This window comes from Bombus terrestris, chromosome 1, assembly GCF_910591885.1.
Source record: "Bombus terrestris chromosome 1, iyBomTerr1.2, whole genome shotgun sequence".
Lineage (NCBI taxonomy): Eukaryota > Metazoa > Arthropoda > Insecta > Hymenoptera > Apidae > Bombus > Bombus terrestris.
The window spans coordinates 6,802,462-6,828,018 of NC_063269.1; the positions used below are offsets into that span (position 1 = coordinate 6,802,462).

General features: G+C 37.6%; 1 protein-coding gene across 28 annotated transcripts in view; it reads left to right on the forward strand.

Annotated features, from left to right (window-relative positions):
• Positions 1-25,557, forward strand: part of LOC100649681 (patronin) — an 85,553-nt gene that overhangs the window by 13,129 nt on the left and 46,867 nt on the right. Inside the window, exon 1 of one of the 28 annotated variants that reach the window (XM_048404505.1) lies at positions 5,456-6,929. The exons of the other annotated variants lie outside the window; for them this stretch is intronic. Within the exon in view, the coding sequence (XP_048260462.1) occupies positions 6,822-6,929 (108 nt within the window). The 5' untranslated portion in view covers positions 5,456-6,821. Of the gene's footprint in view, positions 1-5,455; positions 6,930-25,557 lie in introns of those variants that run through there. 28 annotated transcript variants of the gene reach the window in all.

Consider the following 25,557-nt stretch of genomic DNA (forward strand, 5'->3'; position numbering starts at 1 on the left):
GAGATAATAATAAAATATCATAGAGGTGATAAGTAAATAAAACAAAATTTATGAAGATAAAGTTCAAATTAGCATCACAGAATATTAACATTTCAATATCGAAAGAGAAACTAACTCGGATATATTTGTAAATGAATGGAAACATGATGCGTGCGTGTGTAAAAACGTATCAAGAGTTAAATTCTATAGAGCACGATGTAATTTATCTTTCAATAAAAAACAATAAATAAAATAAAACGTGACTGTGTAGTAATATAAAATTTCCTGATTACGCGTGTTTACTTTTCGATACGCTTCTTGATTTAGCTCCTCCTACAAAACGTACAAAGTTTACTTGATAACGCAACGTAGTTTATTCACCTGCATTAGATAACGTTAAGATACCAATCTACGCAGTATAGATACGCGAGCATTTTTTTTCCACCTCATATTACGTTCCATAGAGTCGATGACAGTATAATTTTTTTCGAACGAGGGGCGTTACGATTAAATGTATATTATTATTGTTAATTCTCTTCAGAGAGTTTCAACTTGTAATTTTCTAGCTCTGTAAGAAGGCGATAAGTACCGCTTTCAGTCATCAATTTGCCATTAGGTAGAAAAAGCTCGGTAGATACGACTTAACGTGCTATTATCACAAATTTGCCAAAGTGTTCGGATGTATTTGAGCGGTGGTGTATATCAAAGCTGAAATATCTATTTTATTTTTTCCATTAAAAAGATCCAACCTCCCATCCCGTAGAATAAACAGTCTGAAACTCTTTTTTAGCGGAAGCGTAAGCGGATAAGCGCTCATGAACGATAGTATATGGTAGAAGCGATGAATGGTATCGCCGGCGATGTGTTAAAACTCTGACTCAAAAATAACCTGTTTTTTCGGGAACATGTCGTAAAATTGCCAACGAAAATCCCCATGTATTTTGTCTTGTTGAACGAGGTACGTTTACGATACAGCTGTACTTGCAATATTCTGCTGTGCTTTTTATCACACTGTTAGATATTTATCATATTTACATTATTAAATTGCGAAGAATGATAATAGGATTACTAATGATAGCAATCATAGGATGAGACGTAATAACGTTAGCTACAATGTTGCCACTAGTAGAACAATAGGCAAACATAGCACGGCGAAGTTTACTGCTAGTTAGGTTTCTTTGCTCGTAACTTGTAACTACACACTGTTTCCTTAGTCTTTGTTCTTTAACCTTCTCAGTTAGTTGAACGAGCGTTTAGTTCAGGATATTAGATATATGTACGTATGCGAAATTTATGGCAACGTACGCTTTCAGAGCAAACAAGATTTTCTGATAATATTTGAGAATTACTTCAGATAAATAAGCTGTTAATTTGCTGAAATGTCTGCTATCTTATTAATCATGTTGAATTTCTAATATTTTATGGATACAGTAGGTTGTAACATTAATTTAGATGTAATTTTTTATTCGTTTTTTCATCAAACGAAAATATACATTTTTCATTTCTTTCAAAGTGTAATTTTGCTCATTAAATTACAATTTTTATGATAGACAATCAATATTATTCTGGTTTATAACCCAACAATTTTTTAATCGATAGTCTTAATAACTATTAAAAAAATTTAACTGATTTAAAAAACAGAATAAGAATAGAAAAACGAGGGAGAAATAAATAAATAGTTGCTTTAATTCCATACAATTGCTCAATTGGTAAATTAATTGTTCTATTTATATCGTTTTATCCTATTTCAATTATTTTACCATAATATATAACGTTAACGGCATAACAATATTCTCCTGTATAACGAACTCATTTGAGAATCTTAATGTTTGATGTTAGGCCTTTCTTTAATTGGATGATGGACGATCGTCATCACGACCGTTATACAATACGATTGTCAAGGATGGGAACGATTGTCAACAATAATTCACTGTTTTACCTACTTATCCAATCGTTTATGCACACTATGCGGTAATAATATGTATCCGTTAGATTTTTAATGATCTCTCATTTTCTAGTCAAGCTTCTTTAACTTTCATTCCATATTCATAATCAAGTTCATCGCGTGTTAAACAAAATTGTAAAAAAGCGTGATGGACACCATTACATTTTAGCATCTTCGTTCACCTAGAGCATTATTTAAATTTTACATATAACGAATCGTTCGTAGTTCGTGATTCAGAAAAGAACTTCTCGCCTTAGAGCGCTTAAGAGCACTTTAGAAATAATTTACTGACACAATTTTGGGTACATTAACGGATGTAATTAAAATAATTTCGAATGAACTGACTACGTTTGAAAATGCGTTGTTCGTATAAAATAGACAATTCGATAGGAAATTTATCATTGCTCTTTTAGCTGATGTATCGAAAAGCTTGACGAACAGTAAGTATATATGAGCATAGTAAATAATCAAGCTCTGTTAGAGTCGAAGAGATTTTCCCTAAATTTTGTATTGTAACTTATCGCAGAAGCAAGAGAAAGAGGAGCGAGGAATACTTGCAGGTATTTTTAATTACAAATTTTCACGCGTCACTGTAATAGAATCAAAGAACTGTAAGAAAATTAAAAATGTCAGGAGAGGAAAAAGATTTGTAAAATCTCACTTGTCGTAAAAACTGGTATAAATTTCCTGTAATTGAAAATGAAATGAATTAAATAGTATAATTTGTGAATCAAATCCTTGTTATTACGTTCTAAAGTATTTCCTTGGGAAAGAGAGAATAAGATCGTTCGTTTACATGGAAATTAGTATGTATGTATAACTTCATCGCAATTCAGAAGATAACGACGTACATATGTATTTTACGTTCAAATACTCAGCAGTGTTCCATGACAGTAAATCATCAGGCGAGGTTCCATGCTATAGAGAAACGTGATGGGACTAAATAAGTCGTTCACGCTTGTACTCAAGAGGGAACTGATGCACGCAATTCTGTACTATTCTCGTGTAGTAAGCTTCTCCAAAAAACGAGATCACCATGCTTTTTCGTACACATTCTTTTGCCAGTAGAAGTTTGCGAAGAGTTAAAATAGCTGCCAGAAGTTTCCGATCGCAAAGAAATATAGAAGCATGGAGTATAGCGCGGTTTACAAACTCTACTATCTGTTTAAGTTTCGTGTGAAAGTAACTTTATTATTGTAATACGTGTTTAGTACGTTTCACAAAATAATTCTTCGCTGTGTATACGAAGTTGAGAGTCGTAACGCAAAAATGTTATTAAACCGTTGTAGGAAAAATATGCAACGTATATCTCTGAGGTGGATAGTTCGTGATAGATGCTGAAGAAAGACTAGAGTATAATTAACAGTATATTCATTAACAATACTCTCGATGTACACTTTACGTAGAGCTCGCGATTATACTTAGCGATTCGTACTTCGCGGTTACAACTCGATTTCTAGACGATACGTTACGATAGCGTCCAGCAGAGTGCGTGGTACAAGTTGGGATGATGATTGTTTAAAACGCGTAAAGGAACTCTAGTCAACTATCAACTACCAACTGACTTTCCATCACGAGAATGCTGCAAAGGACAATTATGATGAAGCGTGTCTAAGGATATAAGGCCATCGGATTCTTCGAGGAAAGCCTTCGTTAGGAAAGTGAGGGAAGTCGTTGTGAATTGATTAATCTCTAGGTTTATGGTTGAGGAAGGTCCTAACTGCCCTCGAGACAAAGTTGCTAGCGCAATAACACATTTAGGGAATACTAAGACGAGGACTATTTGTTCGTTAGAAGAACCTTAGCTAGAGAATTCTAAGGTTTATGACGGGTCCTTAGGCTAATTGCAAATGTATTATGAAAATTTTCGACATCTGTCAATCATCTTATCCGAAGGATAGGGTCTTTGTGTAGCAAGTTACGGGACAGAAATCGTTGGAAAGTTTGTTGTCGAGTGCCCCTACATTTCTTAATTCGGTGAATTTGTGCAAAATTATTTTTATATTGTTCGTTTGTATTACGTAGAAAGATCGTTCCTTTCGTGGCTCTTTTACCTTGCATCTCTATTCGAAAAACATATTGGCGAACATGATGCGAAATTTCAGTTTTACGATGTTGAGAAAAGTCAGTAACATGCAACGTCACAAAGTAACGTTGCTTTTAATTTCATGTATTTTGGGAGTACTGAACGAGTAGGTTTCCGGTAACACAGCTACAAAGTTTTCCGAATTTCGACAGAGAAATAGTTAATTACAGTGGTTGCGGAGTTTCTCGGTAACAGAATAACTAATTGCAGTGCATACAGAGTTACTCGGTAGCTACAGGTATAACTAATCGCAGCAAGCAACACTTATTTTCTGCTAACTTTGATTCCCGCTGGGAAGTATATTTCTATCGACTATTTAAGGAACGATGGATTTGCAAAGGGAGGAATAACAAATGTATTTCTATTAACTGAGAGCTATACGGTGTTCATACTCGTTTATATCATGCTATGCTATTAAAGAGAGGATGCTCGTTTCCCGTTCAAGGAAAAATCCTGTTCCGATGATGGAATGAAATTCCTTTCTTTACGTTAGTTACAGAAATTTCAAAATCTATCCATTTTGGTTTTTAACGAGATCACGTACTTCTACATACGTGTGTTACAAGCTTCATGTACATACAACGCGCGCGCGCTTGCATGCGATGTATTTTTGCATATTATAAATGCATGACGTTAATATTATACAACAGACGAACAATATTATTATGCGGCGTATTATCTTTTATTTCATGGGGAAATAAATCACCGAAAATGCATAAAAATTATTTCCTTTCTGTATAATTCCGTATCTTCATACGTCGCGTATCTCGTCACATTTAAAAACGCACGAAAGGTTTGCAGTGCGGACAACGCCTACGTCCTAAATTTCTCTGCATCAACTTGTCAAACAAATTCCACTGAGAATCAATCTTATCGTATGGCTTTCTCTCGCCATTCGACATCGACAAAAGCAAACGGCGAATTAACATTCACGCACTTTCGACTCTACGCGATACGATCGAGCGAAGAAATTTCTCATCGTCTGTTCAGGGTAGACTCGTTCGCAACAGTTTTCCTCGAACTGCTGCCCTCGCGGTTCATTACGGGCCGTAATTTACGGTCTCTCGATTAAGAATGATTTTCTCGTTTCCTGGCGTCCTTCGCTATACTCTGCTGCGGTACTGGTACGAAAGGAAGAGCATCTCGTCCAGTCACGTCCCTTGTGAAAAGACGCCTTCTTCTGCGACCTACCACCAGTCGACTTACTACATATATGAATCACAATGATTCGCCTTCCCCCTCTTGTTTTCAGCGTCCACAGACCTAACGATATTCGTGCGAGTGCACGAGGCCTAGAGGAGCACGCCAGCTGACTCACGCAGCCACCACCATAGAGTCCTCTCCACACACGCGCACACACATACACACACACGAGCTCTCTTTCGCTCCTCTCTTGCCTGGCACACACCGAGAAAGAGAATGAAGCCACGTTTCGCCTCTAGTCTCGCTCCAAACTCGGAACACTTCTGGTATTCGCGGTCAGTTCCGTTCTCTAGCAGCTCGGCGCGCCACGCTGATTAACGGCCCGTCGATTTCCCCACGGACATTTAACGATTTCCCAGGGAAAATGGACACAGTTCATCAGGATCGTGTGTACAACGCTTGAAATTATCGGCTTGTTGGAAAATTATAATGGAAGCTTGATTTTAATAGCGATTGACGTTTACGTCGAGTAGAGTTTAACGCGGCTTCGTTAAAAGTTCCAAGTTCGTTCTTTTTTACATCATTTTTTTACGCCATCGAAGATTATTAAAATGTGCGGTCGATAAAGGAGAATCTTGCGTAATCGAACCGTAGCAACGGAGGATATTCAGAGAAGCTGATGGATCGAAAGTGATTCTATTATAACTGTGCCAGTGTTCGGTTTCGATTTTTATTCAATTCTCGTGACTATTCGAAGATCCGCGAACGCCGAGAACGCGCAATATCGCGCAATTGACCCAGCAGAATTTTGTATGGTCGATATAGTGGAAAAAGGACACGTTCAGAGAGGCTTCAGGATCGATAGTATCTTTATATTTTTGTCTGTGTTTGCTTCCCTTGTGCCCGTTTCTCCGCCGTATTTTGTAATGTAAATCATGGATAGCAGCGGTGCTAGATATACGCGGCAAGGAATGACAATGTACCAAACGGGTATCGTTCTTTTATGCGACGCCACGGTTGAATCAGTTTTGCAGCGACGACTGCGTTAAGATCAGTCTCTGGCTCCTTGCCACGTGAAATTTGATTCACTCGGAGATTATATCGCAGGAATGCACTCGACTTTGTTACGACGGAAATTATGAGTACGAATCTCTACAGACAAATATTTTATATAAATCTTTTCTACGCTGTCGTGTTCGATCCCCGATGACCTTCGACACGAACTTCCTTCTTACGATGTAAATTGAGAAATAGTCGTCTGTAGAATTTTGATCGTTTTCTAATCTATGCCGCTAAGAAGATAAACGAAGTTGCTACGTGTAAAATTAATTAATAATGTATGCACGATGGAAAATTTATTAAATAGAAATTATATTTTTGGAGATATTTCACGAAGAAACCAGAAACTGGTAATATCGTTTTGTACGTGTAATTAATAGTTTACGTGAAACTGATGATTTTCTATGTGAAAGAAGAAAAAACCGCGGTTCACTATGGAACGGCGGGTTTTTAAATAATTCGAGGTTGAAAGTGTCGGAATTTAGTGATTTCGTAAGCAACGTTCGTAAATCATCGCCGTGGTTCGATGAGTTTTTGGAAAGTGTCGATGTCGTATTGTGCACAGTGGTATTTCCGGTGACGTTCTCCAAACAAACAAGAGTTTCTAGGATGGCTAGCGAAGTGATGCTGGCGCCCACCACGACGCCTGGAACATCTAGACGGGAAATAGACGACGTCAGAGATATGGTTAGAAACGCGACCGTAACCACCATTTACGTAAGTTACGAGATTCTCTATCTATAGTATCGCGCTAGACACAATGTAGACTACTGGATTACAGCGGTTATTAATCTTCCCTTGTCCGCGATAATGTTTCTTATCGAACGATCTTGCGGAAAACTTATCTTTTATCTTCGCTGCAACGTCTGAACGCGAAATTTTTGAAATTTTTGACCGTGATTGCAACGTGAAAGTATAAAATACGTAGCTACGTAGGTTTTATGACGTTGAGTTAGAGATGAGACGAAGCTTTTAGGTGGAGGATGATATTAAGCAAATTATAAAAGTTTGCCTCAAATTGATCGCTCGAGGATTACCGCCTCACAGTTGGACAGGAGAATAGCTGCAAATTAAACTGGCGTTTAAAAAGTATCAAAAGTAGGACGTACGTTTCTAGCAAACCTTTTATCTACAATGATTTTGATTTTACATGAAATTATTCAGCCTTTCTTTCAGACCACCGTATACGTTTCCTGTAAAGCGGTATCTTTCGTCAATGATTTTATCTGTACGATATAACTCGTGTATAGAAATAAATTAAACGCGAGCAGGATATTGAAATCAGGTTTCATATAATGAACATGGTTCGAAATCTTCGCCATTAATTTGCAAGATTGTTGACTAAACTAACGGGTATAAACTAACGCGTATATTTAACGCGTTTATTTATGCACGTTGTCTAGTGTTACTTGCTCGATTTAAGAGAAAACTAGGCCGCATAGAAAATTAATAACGATTGCGATACGAGATAGTTTCGAAGGAAATTTCGCGATATCGGTTGTATCTGGTAGTTGTCCGTTGAACCAACTTCGGTTGCACAGGTTATCGGATAAATGTATATCCGTTACACGGTCGTCGTTTATCGTTGATCGATGAAAAAAAAATCTGGAACTACTACGATGTTTCCGCGATTCATTGGCAGTCGCCACACCGGGAGACGCAGTAGTTTACGCGTGGAAAAGGTCAGTTCGTAGATCGAGATCGTAAAAATAAGTTTATGCTTTTGCAATCGTGTTTTTCGTTCGGTATAAAATTGAACGTTAAAATAACGTATTGACGAAGTTGTGAAAGATTCACTCGATAAGTTTTGTTAATTTTCTACGGTACTATGTGATTCATGAATTACAAACACGTCGATCTACATCCATTATTCAATTTTTATTGTTCCATTTGTTTTTTGCAGCGATGTTATCGTTGTTGAATAGCATCTGTCATTTTTAGACATTTGATGATGATACGAGCGTATGAATTTTTATTACACGGACATTCCATCTCCGATATCGAATTTTATTATTTCAATTTCTTCGATAGCAGCGATGTTATCGTTGTATAACGTTATCGTTGTTGAATAGCATTTGTCATTTTTAGACATTTGGAAATTATAATGGTACGAGCGTATGAATTTTTGTTACACAGACATTCCATCTCCGATATCGAATTTTATCGTTTCAATTTCTTCGATACTCTAGAGAACCTTACGTATCACACTTTACACAGAGCAATTTGTTCTTATCTGTTAAATAATGAATATCACAGTGTAAAATTGCTCTAATAAATAATATAAAGTATGCTTCGATAGAATTAAGATAAATTACACTCCAATAATCTTAATAACTCTTCATAGGAAGAGTTTCTAGTTCAATGTACTGTTCGAGGTCACAAGCTACCATAATTAGATTTATGAGCGAGATTGCAACCGCGTGTTAATGCCAGTACGTGACGTGTTTCGAGCTAAGGAACACATTTCGGATGCAATGTATGTAATTTCGTTATTCTCACTTGTTTACTAGAATTGCTCGTCGTATGACCGCAGTGACGAAGGACAATAGTGTCAAGGACAAGATTTCGCTCTCAAACCGTGAAATGGTCACGGTGTCTGAACAGCAATGATCGTGAATGGTGTCATTTTTAGCGACGCGGCATTGTCGATTTATGTTCTGCTACCAGCGTTAGGGCAAACGAGATTTTTTGCTTCTTTAAGGTTGGTTTTACCCGAAGGTAACAAAGGATCCTCGCCGGTTTCTCAGCAAGGGAGATATTTTATAGGGAAAAAGAAAGGACAATTTACTGGAATTCTGATAGAGGTGTGCAAGTTATTATCCACATTCAGTCGAGAAGGCTGAAGATTCGGTATGCGGCAAAACAACGTCTAAGAATGCTACACCATTGCCAAAGTCCAATAAAATGAGTATTTCGCTGACAGAAGCACAAGAACGAATGTGCTCGTTTAACAATGGCGAGAAACAAGTCGACAAATTTTATGCTTGTAATTATTCTTGTAAAACCAGTCAAGCTTTATTTCCTTATCGGTTTCGTCGTATTTCGCTTCGCTTCTGATTACCAGATTGTGTCATCCGATAAATCGAGGAAATCTAACAGGAGTTTTGTCTTCGTCGCGTACGAGTCCTTCGGTTGTGAACGTAAAAGGGCACTTTGCGTTGCTTGTCCATTCTGCATTCTCGAGAAAACGAACTGCATGTAAGCTGGCGCTTTTAAAGCGTTCCCATAGATCGCCACGCTGTAATTTTCTATACGCTTCGGAAGATTTTCAATGTTCTGGGTGTTGTCGACTCGTTGCACAACTAATTAACAGGGTGATCACGTATTCAACATACAAGAGCTAGTGTAGTCGTACGCTTCGCGTGTCTGCGTGCATCTCGTACTTCCTTTCGGTTCTGCGTGGATTGATATGGTGAACGCGTAGGTTCGGAATGACGTTCGGGGTACTTACTTTTGCAAACCAGTCAGGATGTTATAAGAAATCGCAATGGTTTGATAAATAAAGTTCTCTGGGCGTAACGTCGCGCCGCCGTCTCCCTGGCCGCGTTGTCGCCGATGAATGTGTAGACTGTAGACACTCTAATCTCTCGTTACTTCAACAATGACCGGTTTAACGAACGTGGGTGGTGATCGATCGACGCAATAATTTCGTATTAATGAGTTTTTGATCAGGTGTTAGATGAAAAAAAAGGCTTTCGAAAGTTGCGTTTTTCCGTTTCGATGGATTTTATCGATTGTATTAATTGAGAAATGATTCAAGCGCGTATTAATAACGGCAAGATCAAGCTCTAATAGAAATTAATCGATTTAATTTGTTGAAGTTTCACCGTTTTTAAAAATTAGACATTTTTCTCTGAGCTTCATGATACGTGATGAAGAAAAAAATATATTTAAAATCGATCGACGAGGTGTGGTCAAAGACGTAGATACAGCGAATTTGTCGACGAGAAGCTTTTCAAAGAGAGAGAAAAAAAAACGTGGAAACTTTTACGATTGTATAACGGAGCATGATATTCATAGTAACGGCGAAGAATTTAAATGAACGTCTTGTAAGGTTAATTAGAACGTTGAACGACGGATGCAGAGATAAATGATGATAGGATGAATTCTTAAAATACCTCTTATTATTTTACTTCTTCTCTTTTCTCTCTTTATCGAGTTACCCCTCTCGTAATTAAACGTGGTAACCATTATTATCGCTTTTCTTCATTGTTAGAAATATCAAGATCATGCACTCAGATTATATACATTCGCCGACTTTTCCGACTTCAACGCGTTTTGTTTTATATTGTGCATTCAGTTTTCATTTCCGTTCTTCGTTTTATTCGCTGTGTGATATACTGTAAATTCGTTTTTAGAAAATGGGCCAGGTAGCCCGGGGTAAAAGTAATATCGCACGAATACACTACACCTGAAAATAGTAACAACACTATACATGCATATACCTTTCGCAGTTCAACATTTCACTGCTCCATCAATACGCATATTTTTCTTCTTTTATCGAAATAAAGTAATATAGAATATTTTAATAACAATTTCGTAGAAATTGTAACTTTAACGTATTAGTGGACGCTATTAGGATTGAAACAATAGCATTAATATAGCGAAATTTTGTAAAAACCAATCAATTTATAAGGAATCGTTTGTCTTCAATCTTCATTCACTTGATGGATTATAAGTCTCATGTACGAAAAATTCGACTGACATATACAGGGTGCGACCGAATAACGTGTGGCATGTTCAAGTATACTTGATAAATTTCCAAACTCGATTTTCTCGAAAGCTAAACCTCAAAGGAAAAAATTATATTCCATATTTCGTTCTTATTTTTTCATAAGGAATCATCTCGTGCCTGTACATGTTATTTGGCCGCATCCTGTACGTACCGCCGTTGCTATTTAACTATACCGTAATTTATATCTGGGCCGAGGGCTCGATAAAAACCCCGCTAGGGTGCTTGAGTGAATGTTTGGAAAGTCGATAGCCGGCGACTCGAAGTCGCCGTGCTGTGAGTGCTATGAGGTGTTGGCGATGATACGACTGTTTAGAGGGTGCGTGAGATAGTTTTCCCAATGGCAAGCGACGCGACGACGTCGCATTACCGAAGAACAAAGACTTTGTTCAAAGGATCTGGTTACGGAATGTGGAAGCGATGCTTTTTGGTAAGCTTTCGAGCTACAGCGACTAAACCGCGCGCCACTTATCCCAATATCTCGAAAGAGTAGTCTTTTATAAAGAATTATAACATGTGTTTTAGAACGTTATAGAATTAAAAGTTGCCAGAAACTTCAGAATAAAAGTAGATATAATTGTAGCAAACCCTGGTCGTAGTTGTTAAGTACTTCAAATGAGAGACGTTTCCTTAAAATAGTATTTTACATATGATCTTTCTTTTAACTTTACGGATGTGACGTTTGAAATGGTTGGAATTGTTTATCACTCAGTGAAATGCTAATTAATTATTCGTGAATCACGTGATTTATGAAAAAGCTTGTAGAGAATTCTTTTCGTCTCTGGCGTCGTGTATTTTCTTACTTTTCTTTAAGCGATAGATACGTATGTATCGCTATTTAGAGTTATATGGGCATTTCTTTACGTTCTTCGAACATATCGAGAAAGATATTTTCCGATAAAAAGATAGAGACTGATTAAAATTGTTAAATTCGTTTGACTCAAGGTATACTAAATATATTTAAACTTTCTCAGTGTTTGATAAGTTTTCACGTTGCTCGAACTGCTGTTAAAAATAAACAACTTTGTTCTATATATCGATCAGCAGGCGCTTCCGCTTCTAAGCTTGTTCGCGGTAATTTTCGTTATCTCGGTGAAAAAATCCTGTAAACAAAAGCATTGAAAATAGATGCTGGGTATTTTTTTTTTCGTTTTTTTTTTTTACGAAGAAATCATCGTTTCGCGAAATTAAAAGAATTAAACGTTCGAGAATTCTTGTTCAGTCTCACCGTGAGACCTTTGTGATCCTTGTAGGCGGATCGAAATGTGAGAACCAGCCGCTTCCTTGTTTGGTAACGCTGATCAACGCTTTCCAGCACTTTTTATTCATCCGTGACAACATATCTGGTCTCCTTACGGATAATTTACTGCAGAGTTTCGCTAGCTTTTTTTTGAGAAAGTCTTATAAGGATCTTAGATACCGCGAAATTTATTCAAATTAGAATTTCTAGAAAGTAAGATTGCATTTCAATTCGAAGGATTATTTAATAGCTTTCTTCCAGGTTTTTTTTTGGATACTTGCACTTATTACAATTAAGATATTAAAGTTTACGAAAAGAATTATGCCTGAACGCGGAAAGTTATTACGACGAATATCTTTGGAATTTCAAGTGCTTTCGAATTTATTCAAATACGTATCGTATTGTATATTGTTTATTATAACGAGGCTCGTAGCCTGCTACAATCTTTGTTTACGTAAGCGCACGGTTGCTTGGCTTTCCTTTACCTTTATATCCGCTGCTCGCGTCTATGTTGCAGTCATTCCACTTAATAATCTATTTAACTTATCAAATAATTGTAAGTCTTACCGTACTACCTTATATTATAATATATTCGAGCTTTGCTTTGTTATGACTCATTATTAGACTGCGGATTTTTATACGTTTATAGGAAGTGTGAAACCGCAAAATTGCACGGAATGCACATAATACGGAAATATATGTAAAGTACTCGAAGTGTAATACTCTCTATATAATACTTTTCCTGCCGAGCTTTTATTTTTTCAATGAAATATTCTAAATTATAATTAATATCTTATTATAATATTGGCTTGGCAACTAAGTGATTGCGGATTTTGTGATATCACTTAATGACAAAATCCGTAATCATTTAGTTACCAACCCAATACCTTATAATATATCTCTTTATCACAGCTCGCTTTATGTTTACTATTTTATACCTATTATTACTGGTATTCGGTTTTTTTGAGGATTGAGGTTTCCTTGAGGTTTCCTTGAGGTTTCTTTGGGACGTTATCGCACGTGCACTTGCTCCTCCAGGCATATTTTCATGCTTCCTTCCATAAAGTTTGTTAGTTCTCATATTTATCTCTCAGTATTTGTTCTTGCTGTTTCTGTCCACTCGCTGTTTTTTCGTATGTTGACCTAATTTGCTCGTACATGGGGCATTTGCTTAATACGTCGTTCCTATTTTCCAGTTCTCTCGTATTACACATCCGGCGTGACAGGCTTTTTTCTGTTTTGTTTCTTATCCCGGTTTCTGGCGTTGTTGCCTATGCTAAGTTTCTTGCCACGCTTAATTCTCACATTATCCGTTTAGTCGATTGACGAGTGTTCATCTTGAAATACTCGGCGCTTTCAAACATTTCCATATCCCTGATACTTCTTTATGTTCCACTCTATGGATCCTTGTATTCTATTGTTATCCTCCTCGACTAGTTTTTCTCCCAGTATTTTTCCTTGAGTTTTCTTCTGCACTCTATCGTTCCCTGAGTGTTATCGAATTTACAGCATCGTACTTTGTTTCTTACTCGCGTGACCCAGTTTCTTTCCGTGTTCGGCGATCTTTTGTTCAGTTCTTTCAGTTCTTCCCGACAACTTTCGCGGAATTTATTGAAATTAGGATTGTACAATTTGTAAAAAAAATTAAGGAATCATGGAGCCGTTAATGGAGCAAACGTTGGACGAGAAGCGAGAAGAGTGGTAAAAGACGGTCGAGGCGGCAAAGTACGATGGAGGAATTTCGAATTGGCTCTTCTATGCCTTTCAGCGTGCATACTATATAATGATTCTTTGCCTATGCCTGAAACGGCTTCTTTAACGATCTGGCGTAGATATCAGAGTGGGTACTTTGAAATAAATTCTGAAAAGTCGTATCGCTGTGCGTCGGTTCGTTCAAGTGCTTCTTTTCTGGCACAGTGCTCTTTCTAGCAGATTCGCCAACATTTACTCGAATTTCTCGAGTTCTCTTCGAATCGTCACCCCGTCATCGCCTCGTACAGAAGCGACGAACATTTACAGGATCGGTGAAAGCAAATTGGTACAACTACATTCTAAAATCTTCTTTTTCCTTTCCTGTTTCGAACGTTGTAAAGGAGTATTCGCGTAGCTGAGGGAACAAGAAAACACAATGGAATTGGACTTAACAACGCTCTTCTAAAACTATTCTACGCTCTTGTAAAAGATATTTAATTTCTTAAAAAAGAATTTAAAACTAAAGTTAGTCACCAGTATTTTACATTTCGTATCTTTTCTTCTTAATCCAGGCTGTTCTACGTTCTTCCAAAGAAATAATGATTTATCCGAGATGATTTCAGAGAGAATCCCAAAGATGTGAATTTCCGACCAGCTTCCCAGAAGTACCTTTCGAAGATGGAATATTTAAAGGTTCTTCTGGATTGATTCTGGTTGTTCTAAACATCGTTCTAATGTATTATTTCGATATCGTATCTAGTTTAGGAAATAATTTAAAAAAAGAACTGACTCGATAAAACAATGGACATTTCTCTTCATTTTTCTTTCGCAGCAAGTGCTTACGTTTCTAAAACAATTTGAAGATCGGGACACGAATACAGAGGTGACTTTGCTCTTACGTTGACGACTTTTTATCAACTTGGAAGTCGTCGAAGCGAGAGTAGAGTTACTCTTGTATTTGTCTGGCGATCTTCGAATCTTTGTTCTAGCTTGTTCTCAGGGTCGAAGTAATTGTTTCAAACAGGCAAGTCTGGAACAACTTCCAGTCTCAAGAGGGTATAGTCACCCTTCTGTTCGAGTCCTGGTCCTCAAATTATTGTTCTGGGTTATTCTAGCGGTGTAGGTACGTGTTCCAAAAGAAGCAAGCCCTTACAGAACCTTTTACCCTTTATATTGTTGTTAAAGTGAAAAGAAACGTACATTGCCTTATGGGTTTCTCGAATTTCTTCACAAGCTAAATATGAGATTGAAATAATATTTCAAAGCAACGTTTAGAACAGCTAAAACAATACAGAACAACTTTTTAAATGTTCGACTTAAGAAAAATGAGAGGCTGGTCGAAGAATGATTAGAATTGCGGTCGTTTCTGAATATTTTAGAAATAGATCACTATTTTTTGGAACAACGTAGAAGGAACGTAAAACAACTCGCAACAACAAAATATACGAGGTTTGAAAAACGAGGAGCTGAAATTATACAATCATGCGATATATCATACAATACAATCACACAGGCTTGATATTTAACTCTAGAACCATCTATATAATAATTGAGTACTTAAGTATAATTACACCTAAACAATTATATTTATAGCGATATAATGGAAACCTAAAACCTGTATCTGCTTTTTCACGGTAATACAAATGTCGAGGTAAACTTTCTCTTTCGCCCATGTAATTTATTATCTTCCTTGAAAAAAAAAAAGAAGGAAACGTGCAGAAAACATACAGATCGCTCACAGTGATGACTTTATCTTGCTGTTTCATCTTCTTTGCGACGAAGGTCTGTCGTGTGTCCTTCCCTTCGCTGTAATTCGCATAAATTGTTGTAAAATGGCGATCACATTTCGATCGGTTCCGCCATGAAAGTGCTACCACGATAGAAGATCACCTTCAACTTTCCAAGTTACCCGTATTTTGTGCAAATGATCGCGTGGGCGCACGTAGTAGGTGTACGAACACCGTGCTATGCTTATCCTTCGAGTTTCAGGTATTAAAACGAACTCTGCTTGGCTATCTTACATACAGTTGATCACTACGTTCGCAACGACTTGTGTTTCGATTACGTGATCGTGTTTCCGGTATTGCGCAAATTAATTTGCTCGTTAGGCCCGAGAGAGGATCGACGTTTATCGCACTTGTGATTGATCAGGCTGTTCAAAAGTAAAGTTTCTGTCTGGATCGTTCTTAGAATTCACACGTTGAGAAGTAGCTGCGATTTTTATTAAATCGTCGTATGCGTAGTTTTGAATTTCTATTTTTATGTCAAAGTTCGAATTGAGCTGCTCTCTGCCAAATTGTTTCGTTTCTAGCACGGTGGAAACAGAAACCTCGAATCGCGAATTGCAGATATAAAATTCGATCGTTCGTGTCGGTTTTTTAGTCTCTTAATTATTTAGCTCGCATGAAAAATTGTACGAAGCGTTTGGAAAAAAGCGCGCGTTTATGATGTTTCTAAAATAAGCTGGCCGAAAAGCTAGCATTTTTACGAATAACGGGGTAATTAGCGTCTTTTGAATAATCACGGTGTCACGTTCATGCTTTCAAGCAATTACGAGAAAATATGAGATAATTATCAGCCGTGTGTGATAGAAGCAAGTTGATACGTTATTTAAATTAATTATTTCATTACAAACATATTAACACATGTGTTTTATTTTCACACATACGCATATGTGTCCTTCAGTTCCACGTTATATACATAAGCGAAAATTTAAAAACACACGTGTATGTATAACATAGAGTATAGCGTGAAGCAACGTTAAATAAAACAAGTTTTCTTGCTTTCTTCCATATGGTATATTCACGACTTACATTTGAACTTTAAATAAATCAAACAAAATCAGTAGTAGATATCGCAACTTCCATATCAAACCAACCTATTGCTCATCCCATCAAACCAGTTACCGCAAGATTTATTTAACGAATGACGTTTGTGTGATAGGGTCGTGTATCATCGGAGATAACTCGAGTCTAGCCATCTCGAGGCGGAAATAAATTCATGCAATTCGATTCGCAGATACTACTTCTATATAACGTCTCGTTTAGAGAAAGACCAGTTGTTTCTAATCTAAAATGTTTTATCCGAATCTACTAAGATTACTTCATGCTACATGTTTTCGATGCTTCCGGGTATTTCTCAATATCCATTATTAGAAGATTCCTTATTTCTATCGATTCATCGCATTCCTTTTCCGTCTTTTCTATCGACATTTGATACAAAGGACGATAACAATACACCAATGGCTCGTATTGTGTGAAAATAACTAAAGGATATAATAAAATAATAGAAGATAAAATTAGATAATAGTAAGAAATAATAAAATGGAAAATGCAGTACTCTTTTATCGGAAATCGATTAAATTACAAGTTCTACGTAATATCGCCAACTACCTACCTGTATCCAATTTTTTCCAAACGTAAAACGACTTGTCTCCACCCAACCGCATCATAGTGACGCATAGAGTAACTGGAAGGGAGGGGAATTAATAGGCGTAAAAATTAAGAAATTTGATGTAATAGATCATTGAAATACGTATGCATATCCGTACTCAAGTTTCAAATCCTTTGTGACGGATAGAATACGTATGAAAATTAGGAAAATAATTTGTTTTCACGTGACACATTATATACTGGGTTGGCAACTAAGTGATTGCGGATTTTGTCATCAGGTGGTATTGATAAAATCCGCAATCATTTAGTTGCCACCCCAATATAAAAGGAAATAAGTGACACGTTGTTTTAGATTATGTAAGAAACTGGGAACGCGATTTGTTTCATTATACACGGTGTTTTTATTTCTTAGAAGAAGTACCAGTATAAATATTCGTATGTGTGCGCAAGCTGAACGATAGCCTTACGAGTAATCCTATCTTATCTTTCTAGGAAGCATTATCAAAAATGAAATAAGACACAATTTGCGGGCGACAGTATTTGCATGAGCTTATCGTTATCGCTTTTACCGCAGCATAGGTATATTCCAGCAAAGTGGAAAGACCCTGCTGTTCGTGCTCCCGTCGCAGAAGAGAAAGGCATATAACGTAATTTATACTAGATCGTTCATCGATCCATCTTTTTTAACATTGCGTTAAATACTAAGTTGCGATACGACCTAAGAAATATCAACGTTAATTAAGATAGCAGTGAAACTAAAATTTTTAGCGTGACATGTGAATATATAATGTAAACTGGGGAAACATTGACAGGTTTTTAGAATATTTTATTGCTTAACGTAAAAATTAAGATACTTATATTGGTTTGAAATATATTACGTCCTTTGCCGATTTTTCTGTAAAGTCCTTGACTTTTCTAATTTTTATTTAGTCGAATGACAGACTTTTCATTTGGATCTAATTGATTGAATTAAATTGAAATTAGTTTGATGTTGGAATTAGTGACAGACAGTGAGCGATTCGTCTGAAAATCGGGTCAACTCGAAAAATAGGTAAAAAAATGTAATTAAGAAAATACCACCAGAAAACAATATCTTAAAGTAACTCTACGCTGTTTCTTTGCGGTAAAGGTAATTAAAGTGGTTTAAAAATAATAGAAGAAAAACGCAAGTAAATGAACTTTTCTTTCCGAATAGAGAAGGAAACAGAGGAAAGTAGGAAACTATACAATTTGAAAATAACTGGATATTCGTCTCGCTGTGTTCTCACCTTGTTTACGGTAACGAAAGCGTTTCACAAAGCTGCATTGAACGAGAGCAAACGATGGTACGCAGAAATTCGACTTTCTCTCCCTCCGTTCGTTCTGCTTCTTCCGCGAATTAAAACATTTCCGTCGCTGAGCTTTCGCCTTGTTTGAAACACGTCGGTCGAAAAGCGTGGCCTGTCGCCGTTACTGCAAGTTCGTGGTGACTCATCGTACGCACTGGTTTTTGTGCGTACGCTGTTGTGCCAGCTGACTTGCCAGACAGCACTTGACGCGGTCACAAGGGGAGAGAGAACTCTCGGTTTCTATTCGCGTCGGAACCAAGACAAAACGGAGCCAAAATCATGTTCCCTTTTAGCTAAACGAGTACTGTAACGAGTACAGGTGCAAACCAGCATGTCGCGCCAGTGAACCAAGACGACTATCTACGATTTCACTTTCAATAATTTACTCAATTATTGTCAAGATATAATACGATATTGACAGTAACAAGTTTTCAATTTGATTCGACCAATTTGATGGTTGGGGATCTTGCACTGCACCAATTTATTTGACAATAACAGACATTCTTCGTACAAATAATATTATCATAAAGTATATAAAATATCCAGAGCAGTATTGTGTTATTTGAAGCGAACTTCAATCTTCAAGTTCCATTTCTGTAGTTACGATCATAAAGATATAAGAACGCATAAAAGTCCGCAGTCTACTTGTCACATAGCATTCCTAAGTGGGTAATAATTTCTAGACTAATAACGTCCAGACTAATGTTCATGACATTTTTCCTCGTTTTGATAAGCACCGCACGTTCTTCAACCAACTTCCCAAAACCTACAAAAAATTCCGTCGAGAAACATCTACCGGTTATTATCAACGACGAAACAAATCTCGAACCAGAGCCATGTCAGGCGAAAACGCGAGCATCCACTTTGCGGTCTGATCGATCGAGAGAGCAGCCTGTTTTAGGTACTACAAATACACCTTCGTAATCACCGAGTTTCCGCCGGTTACTGAATCGCTCGCTTCCCTTCCAACTTTCGATCCATAGTCGTCCAACAGCGGATAATCGCGAGATTGCATCGCCTCAATGGCATCCTCGGTATCTGGTGTCGCATCTTCACGCCAGATTCACCGTTTTCATTAATTATGGAAGCCAGATGTCCGCAGTTTCTCCTTGGCCGTTAATCGTCCCTCGTTTTACCTTCTAAATGGAGTACGTAGCTGCTTAGTTTAACGCGTGTCTAACCAACAAAGGAAGTTATCCCATGGCAGCGTGACCGATCCGTATATGTATAAACGCGCGATATGCATATTACGATGCGTGTCGCGTGCACGCGTGCGCGCACGTGCACCAAGCAAGCCAGAGCAGCGCTCGTGTTCGTGATTCGTGGTTGATCGTAAGTGCGGTTGCACACGCGCCATGTGCAGTTGCATTTTGCAATGATGCAATTCAGGTTATTGACTCATCGACGGGGATATATATCGGCTATAGAAAGTAGAGAAAATCGTTCCTGTGTTCGAATAGGCCTAAGATCTTGACCATGTAAGGTGCGATGCGGACGAGCGACGCGACTGGTTGCGATTTTACGTCATTCTCGGTCGATGCTGTGCGATCTCGCAGGTTTATATGTATCTCTAATGATGTAACGCGCCAAGAAGCGGCTGATTGCGTTGTTGGAAGCGCGAAGCTGCCAAATCGCGCAGTGTTACTAGCGCGAGATCTCGATGATCTGAAAGAGTCGCAGCGCTTTACGAAACGCCGAGACAGGCCGTGAAGGAACCACGAAGCAAATCATTCGGAGACTTTGTACGACTTCTGTATTTAACCTCTGAGGATACGAGAAAACGAGGGTGTTGAGAAGCGGGCAATTTTGAATCTCCTTGCGAACGAGGATAGTTCCAGTTTTCTTGAAAATTGGTGAGGACGTTTAAGAGCATCTCTCAAGTTGTAACGTGATTAGCATTTAGTCTGGAACGTGATGGGAAAGTTGAAAGAAACGAGTGCAAAGCCGAGAAAAAGTGACAACGATCGAACTTACCCAAGCGTTACGCTTTAACCTTCATCTTTCTTGGCTATCGATCCATCTAGGAAATAATTCTTTAGAAATTCTGCTGGTGAATCAATCGAAGTTTGGAATCGGCCAAATTCGAAGTACGTACGTACGGTAATATTCTTCTCACGTAGCAACGAATAGAAGGTACTTCATATTTACTGGATTTCGAACATCCATTGATTTATCAATCGAATTTCCGAAAAATTATCATGTCGAGATAGATGAAAATTATTCTGTAACTGGTTCAGAATTTGAAGGAAACGAAGATTAAGTGTAACGCATAGATAAGTTAGATCGCTGCCACTTTTTCAGCTTTGCTCTCATTCTTTTCAACTTCCCCATCATATTTCAGATAACGTAAGTTATCGTAGCTACGCCAGTATGCTAGTAACGTGTATCGTTCTTTGAGACACGTTCTTCAATGCTTTCCTAGAATTTTTCGTTCGCAAGAAGATAGAAAAATGACCATTTTTTTAACATTCTCCTTTGTTACGTTAAGGACGCGGACTATAGACGCTGCAATCGAGGCACTTGCTGCAGTGCAGCGTCGCAGCTGAAGTTGCAAAACGGTGGGGACTCTAGCGTCCTCGATTCCTGCGTGAAACCAAAAAACCAAGAACATTCTTATTATTTAAGAAAATGAACGAATAAACGATAGAACGAAAGAAGATAAATTCTATGTAAATGTTCATATTCGAGTAAATAGGTATGAAATAATAATTAAGTACGTTGTAATAGGTAGGCCATATTTGTTCGAACAGTTGTTAATCGGATGCTCGCAATTATTTTCACAAACGAAGTGCTATTATACCTGTTCGACAAGTTTTTGTAAAAGCTTTTGCACTCTGCTTTTAACGAAACATCGAATATCCAAGAAGTTACGGACGTATTAAGACATCCAGAAGACACACTTCCTTACCGTGGAGTATGAAATCGTCGGTCATTAACCCGTTGTAATTAACGAAGAGCTAGCCATGGTCAGACAGTGCTGACTCGAAACGATCATTGCATCGAACGAAGAAGGAGAACAAGAATCATAGATACGATCAGTTAGAATTTCCGGCCATTTGTTCGCGATCGCTCCTTTCTTTTTTGTTTCTTTTACATCGATTTTTAGCCTTCTCTTGGAATTCGTTATCTTAAAAGTCATTCTTAAAAATCAACGAAAAAGAACAGTCTTTAATTAATGAATTCGCGAACTTCCGCTGAATTTTAGAACGTACTCTTAAATGCTATAGCAAACTATACCAGTACTAAATTGTAGGAAATATGTTATTAATACTAAAGATATAGTATTATGTCAAATCATAATTATACTATTTGGAATACAAATTATGTTTAAGATAAAATTTGTGGTAATCGAGGCTTTGTTTAAAATTAGTTCCGAAAATTGAGTTCAATTTTAACAGGCAACTTAAAGCATTTAATTTTCGTCAACGTTTATCGACGCAGAAATTATGGACAATACTAATTTCACTCTGATATACCTAAGTAAAATTATGAAACGTAGTTTCATTAATCGTTTAAATATCAGTGCATTTTCATAAATAATTTTCTTCAAAAGTAAAAAGAGAAGAAAACAGGTGGGAAGCTAAATATCATATCGTTATAATACAATATAATACATGTGAACAAATGGACTTGTTTTTCAGAAACGCCTACACGCAAATACAAATATGTATTTCGTAGAAAAATGATACGCGATAAACAGAAAATTATAACTGTTCGTATAGTAAAATAATCATAAAACAGATTCGTCGATAATTTCCACAAACGTAATTAAAACTAAAAATGTATGATTTACAAAATCTACAATTCGTCGTCTATCGACGCTAACCATATTTAAAGGGTTGATAAGATCCATACGACACAGATTTAAAATCAAAATAATACGAATCTATAAAAATTCTCGGAGAAGACAAAAGGAAAAATAGACAACTTTCCCTAACATCAAACAAGATAAATCGCATACATTCGTCGATTCCCCACTACGATGTAAGAAAGTCTCATTGAATACGGTTTAAACTTACGTACATGCCCCTAAATTATACGAATGCTCACGTATCTACGCATAAACTTTATATAAGAGCATTACAGCTAGTGCTATTTTCCAAATTAATCTCAATACCGATATTATTTCATACTGTGCATTGGTTTACGTGTAAAGAGCCCAGGTCCTAAAAAAAAAGAAAAGAAAGAAGAAAATTAAAATGAAATTAAAATATAGCAAAGAAATCAATCACCGGTAGAAGATCGAATATTGCAAGACGAGAACCATCTTGTCCCAATAAGTCGCTTTCACGTTTTATTTTCGAGCACGATGAAAAGCGATATTTACCTTTCGTTCGTCCTCGATCCTGCGCGAAAATCACTGGAAGCACTTTCGTTGCAATTCGGTTATTGGTTTGGTCGTGACCGGTTCGACGAGAAGTGATGCCGCAGGGAACCAAACCGGTGGGCCACCCATCAGTGTCCCGGTAATTCGACGAGAGGAAAGTAGAAAGTCGACGGCCAGATGCCGAGTTTTACAGCTTATGCGCGTTAATCGGACGTGAAACGCATCGGCACACGCGATTCTCTTCTGGAGAACCGATACATGGCTCACGTTGCAAGTTATGCGCCTGGCGTATACGATTCTCAACACTTATACGCCTTGTTCGCCAGTCATCGTTTCATGTGCCACGCGATTTATCTCGCACGGGATAACGGTATTATCATTCCGATTGCGATGATTCAAAGATTTTTATGTTCTTTTATGGTATGTAACATACCGAGCGATGTAACTTATCTGAAGAACAATATAATATTTGAAGTTAAGAAGACGTTATCGACTCGTTTATTGTCAGTGAAAGATGACATTTCGATTCAAATATATTTTTTATTATTGCAAGTAGGAAGTAAATTATTTTTATATCAACTTATCTTACAATTGTTTCAATATTAATAACTAGTAGGATTTATTTTACTTAATGCAAAATATCATGGTATTATACCTACGATTAAGCAAATGTTATTAATTCATTTATTGTTAATGAAGGATATGCTTCTGATTTATATACTTTTTTTTATTACGTAAGGGACACGTAATTTTAGTCTTGTTTTAGACAAATTTCTTACGTTTTCGACGCCATCGATTATAGGATTCTTCTTTTCAATTCATTAACAGACATATATACGGTTATATTTTTGAAATTGCATAGAAACAATCGCTTCTTTCGTGGTTAGTGAGAAATACCATTTTGCTTCGAATATTTTTCTTATAACTTAATTTCCAGATTTCACCGAGTATTTCAATCTTTCGTATCTCGAAAATTATTACAAAAACGATGAAGTGTGTGAGAGATCATTTCAATATCTTATTCCGCGTATCCAGATGATCGAATTTGTTCAATTCTAGTCTCAGACATCGAACGCTGATTTATCAAACAAATTTATAACGTGTTATAGAGGTTGTTGAACCGAAGCGGTAGTTTGATCAGAATTCCACAGGGAAGGTGTGTATCCCTAATCTCGTTAGGAAGTTAAAATAGCCTTGATCAGCCGGTCGATGCGCCTTTTGTGAACAATGCTATTCAATTTTCATGCACGTGTTATACCGCTGCTTCGCTTTAACCCCGACACAGAGCATGCTGTGCCAGATTGAAATTGTATTCTCCGATTAGCGATTCTGTAAAACGTTTAGGATACAGTAATGGTAATTTGATTATTTTATTTACATCCCTGTTTTGACATGTCGAATTAGCCTCGTAATTAAGCGATCTCTAGAATATCTTTCAAGTATATATGAAAATTATTCGTATAATCGTAAGATCGTGTTAAACGATTAATAAATCACGAACGAATCGAATTGTTTTACCACGAAAACTCTAAGGTTGAAAGCTATCTTATGATTATCCTTAATTCGTATTTGTATCTAGTTTCCTGCAGCACTTTATTCTACAGGGTGGTTCGTCATTAATGTTACGAACGAGGCGAAGATTTTATGGCTGAAAATACCACGCTGATCAAGAGTAACAAAATTGAATTGGCACCTCCGTGATTCCATTATTTATACCATAAAAACAGACCAGTATACCCGGTGTATTTCCGAGATATGTATTTGCAACGATAAATAAAAATCGTACACTCCGTATATCCAATTGATATACGCGTTGCACAACGATCAATTCTCAGTCAAGTTCACGCGTACTTAACGATTTCCTCAAACCGATTTCCTCGAATAAGAATTGCCAGAGAGAACAGAGAAGCTCCGTATCGAATAGATTCTCCCTTTATGTTTACGCGAGCAATCACCTCGCGCTTAGCCGTACCTATACCACACCGCACAATCGCACCCTGTATTTACACACTGTAAGGTGTTTTTCACCCATAGGAACGACGTTGCTCGCGCTCATCCAGCCACCGATCTACCTATTCGTTGCTCGGTCTTCGTTGTGTAATGTGCTTAACAACCGCACGTTAAATAGTTAACGTGGTCATCGGTGCGTGTATCGCGATCCACATACGAAACAGTGCGAAGTTCTTTCGTTGGCTCGTTCGTTGGAACTCAACCAGTCGTTCTCCGGTCTCTCCTTCGGCCGTCTGTCTTCTCGCGTGCCTCCAGTTCCTCCCTTTCATCCGTTTTTGTCGTTTTCTTCGACCTACCCCGCGTCCTCGTCCGCCGTTACGTGTAACCGATCGATAAACGCGTAGCATAAACGGAAACGCGACGCCTCCGCGTCCGGTAACTCGAAGATGCACGCGTTTCCGGAAAAGTAACGAGCCGCCTGCTTCCGGAGCACCGGAGACTTTTGCGCGCAACAAGCTTGTTCCGTCTGGATGATTTGGATACTCAGACTCGTTTTGGTAAGGACGTTGAACCCTCCGGGAAAGTTGCCCGTTCGGCAAATCACGTTACAGTTTCAGAAATCGATCGGTTACGCAACCGATTGCCGCCCAGACTTTTTGTTTGTTTTATCTTTGCTCCTCGCCA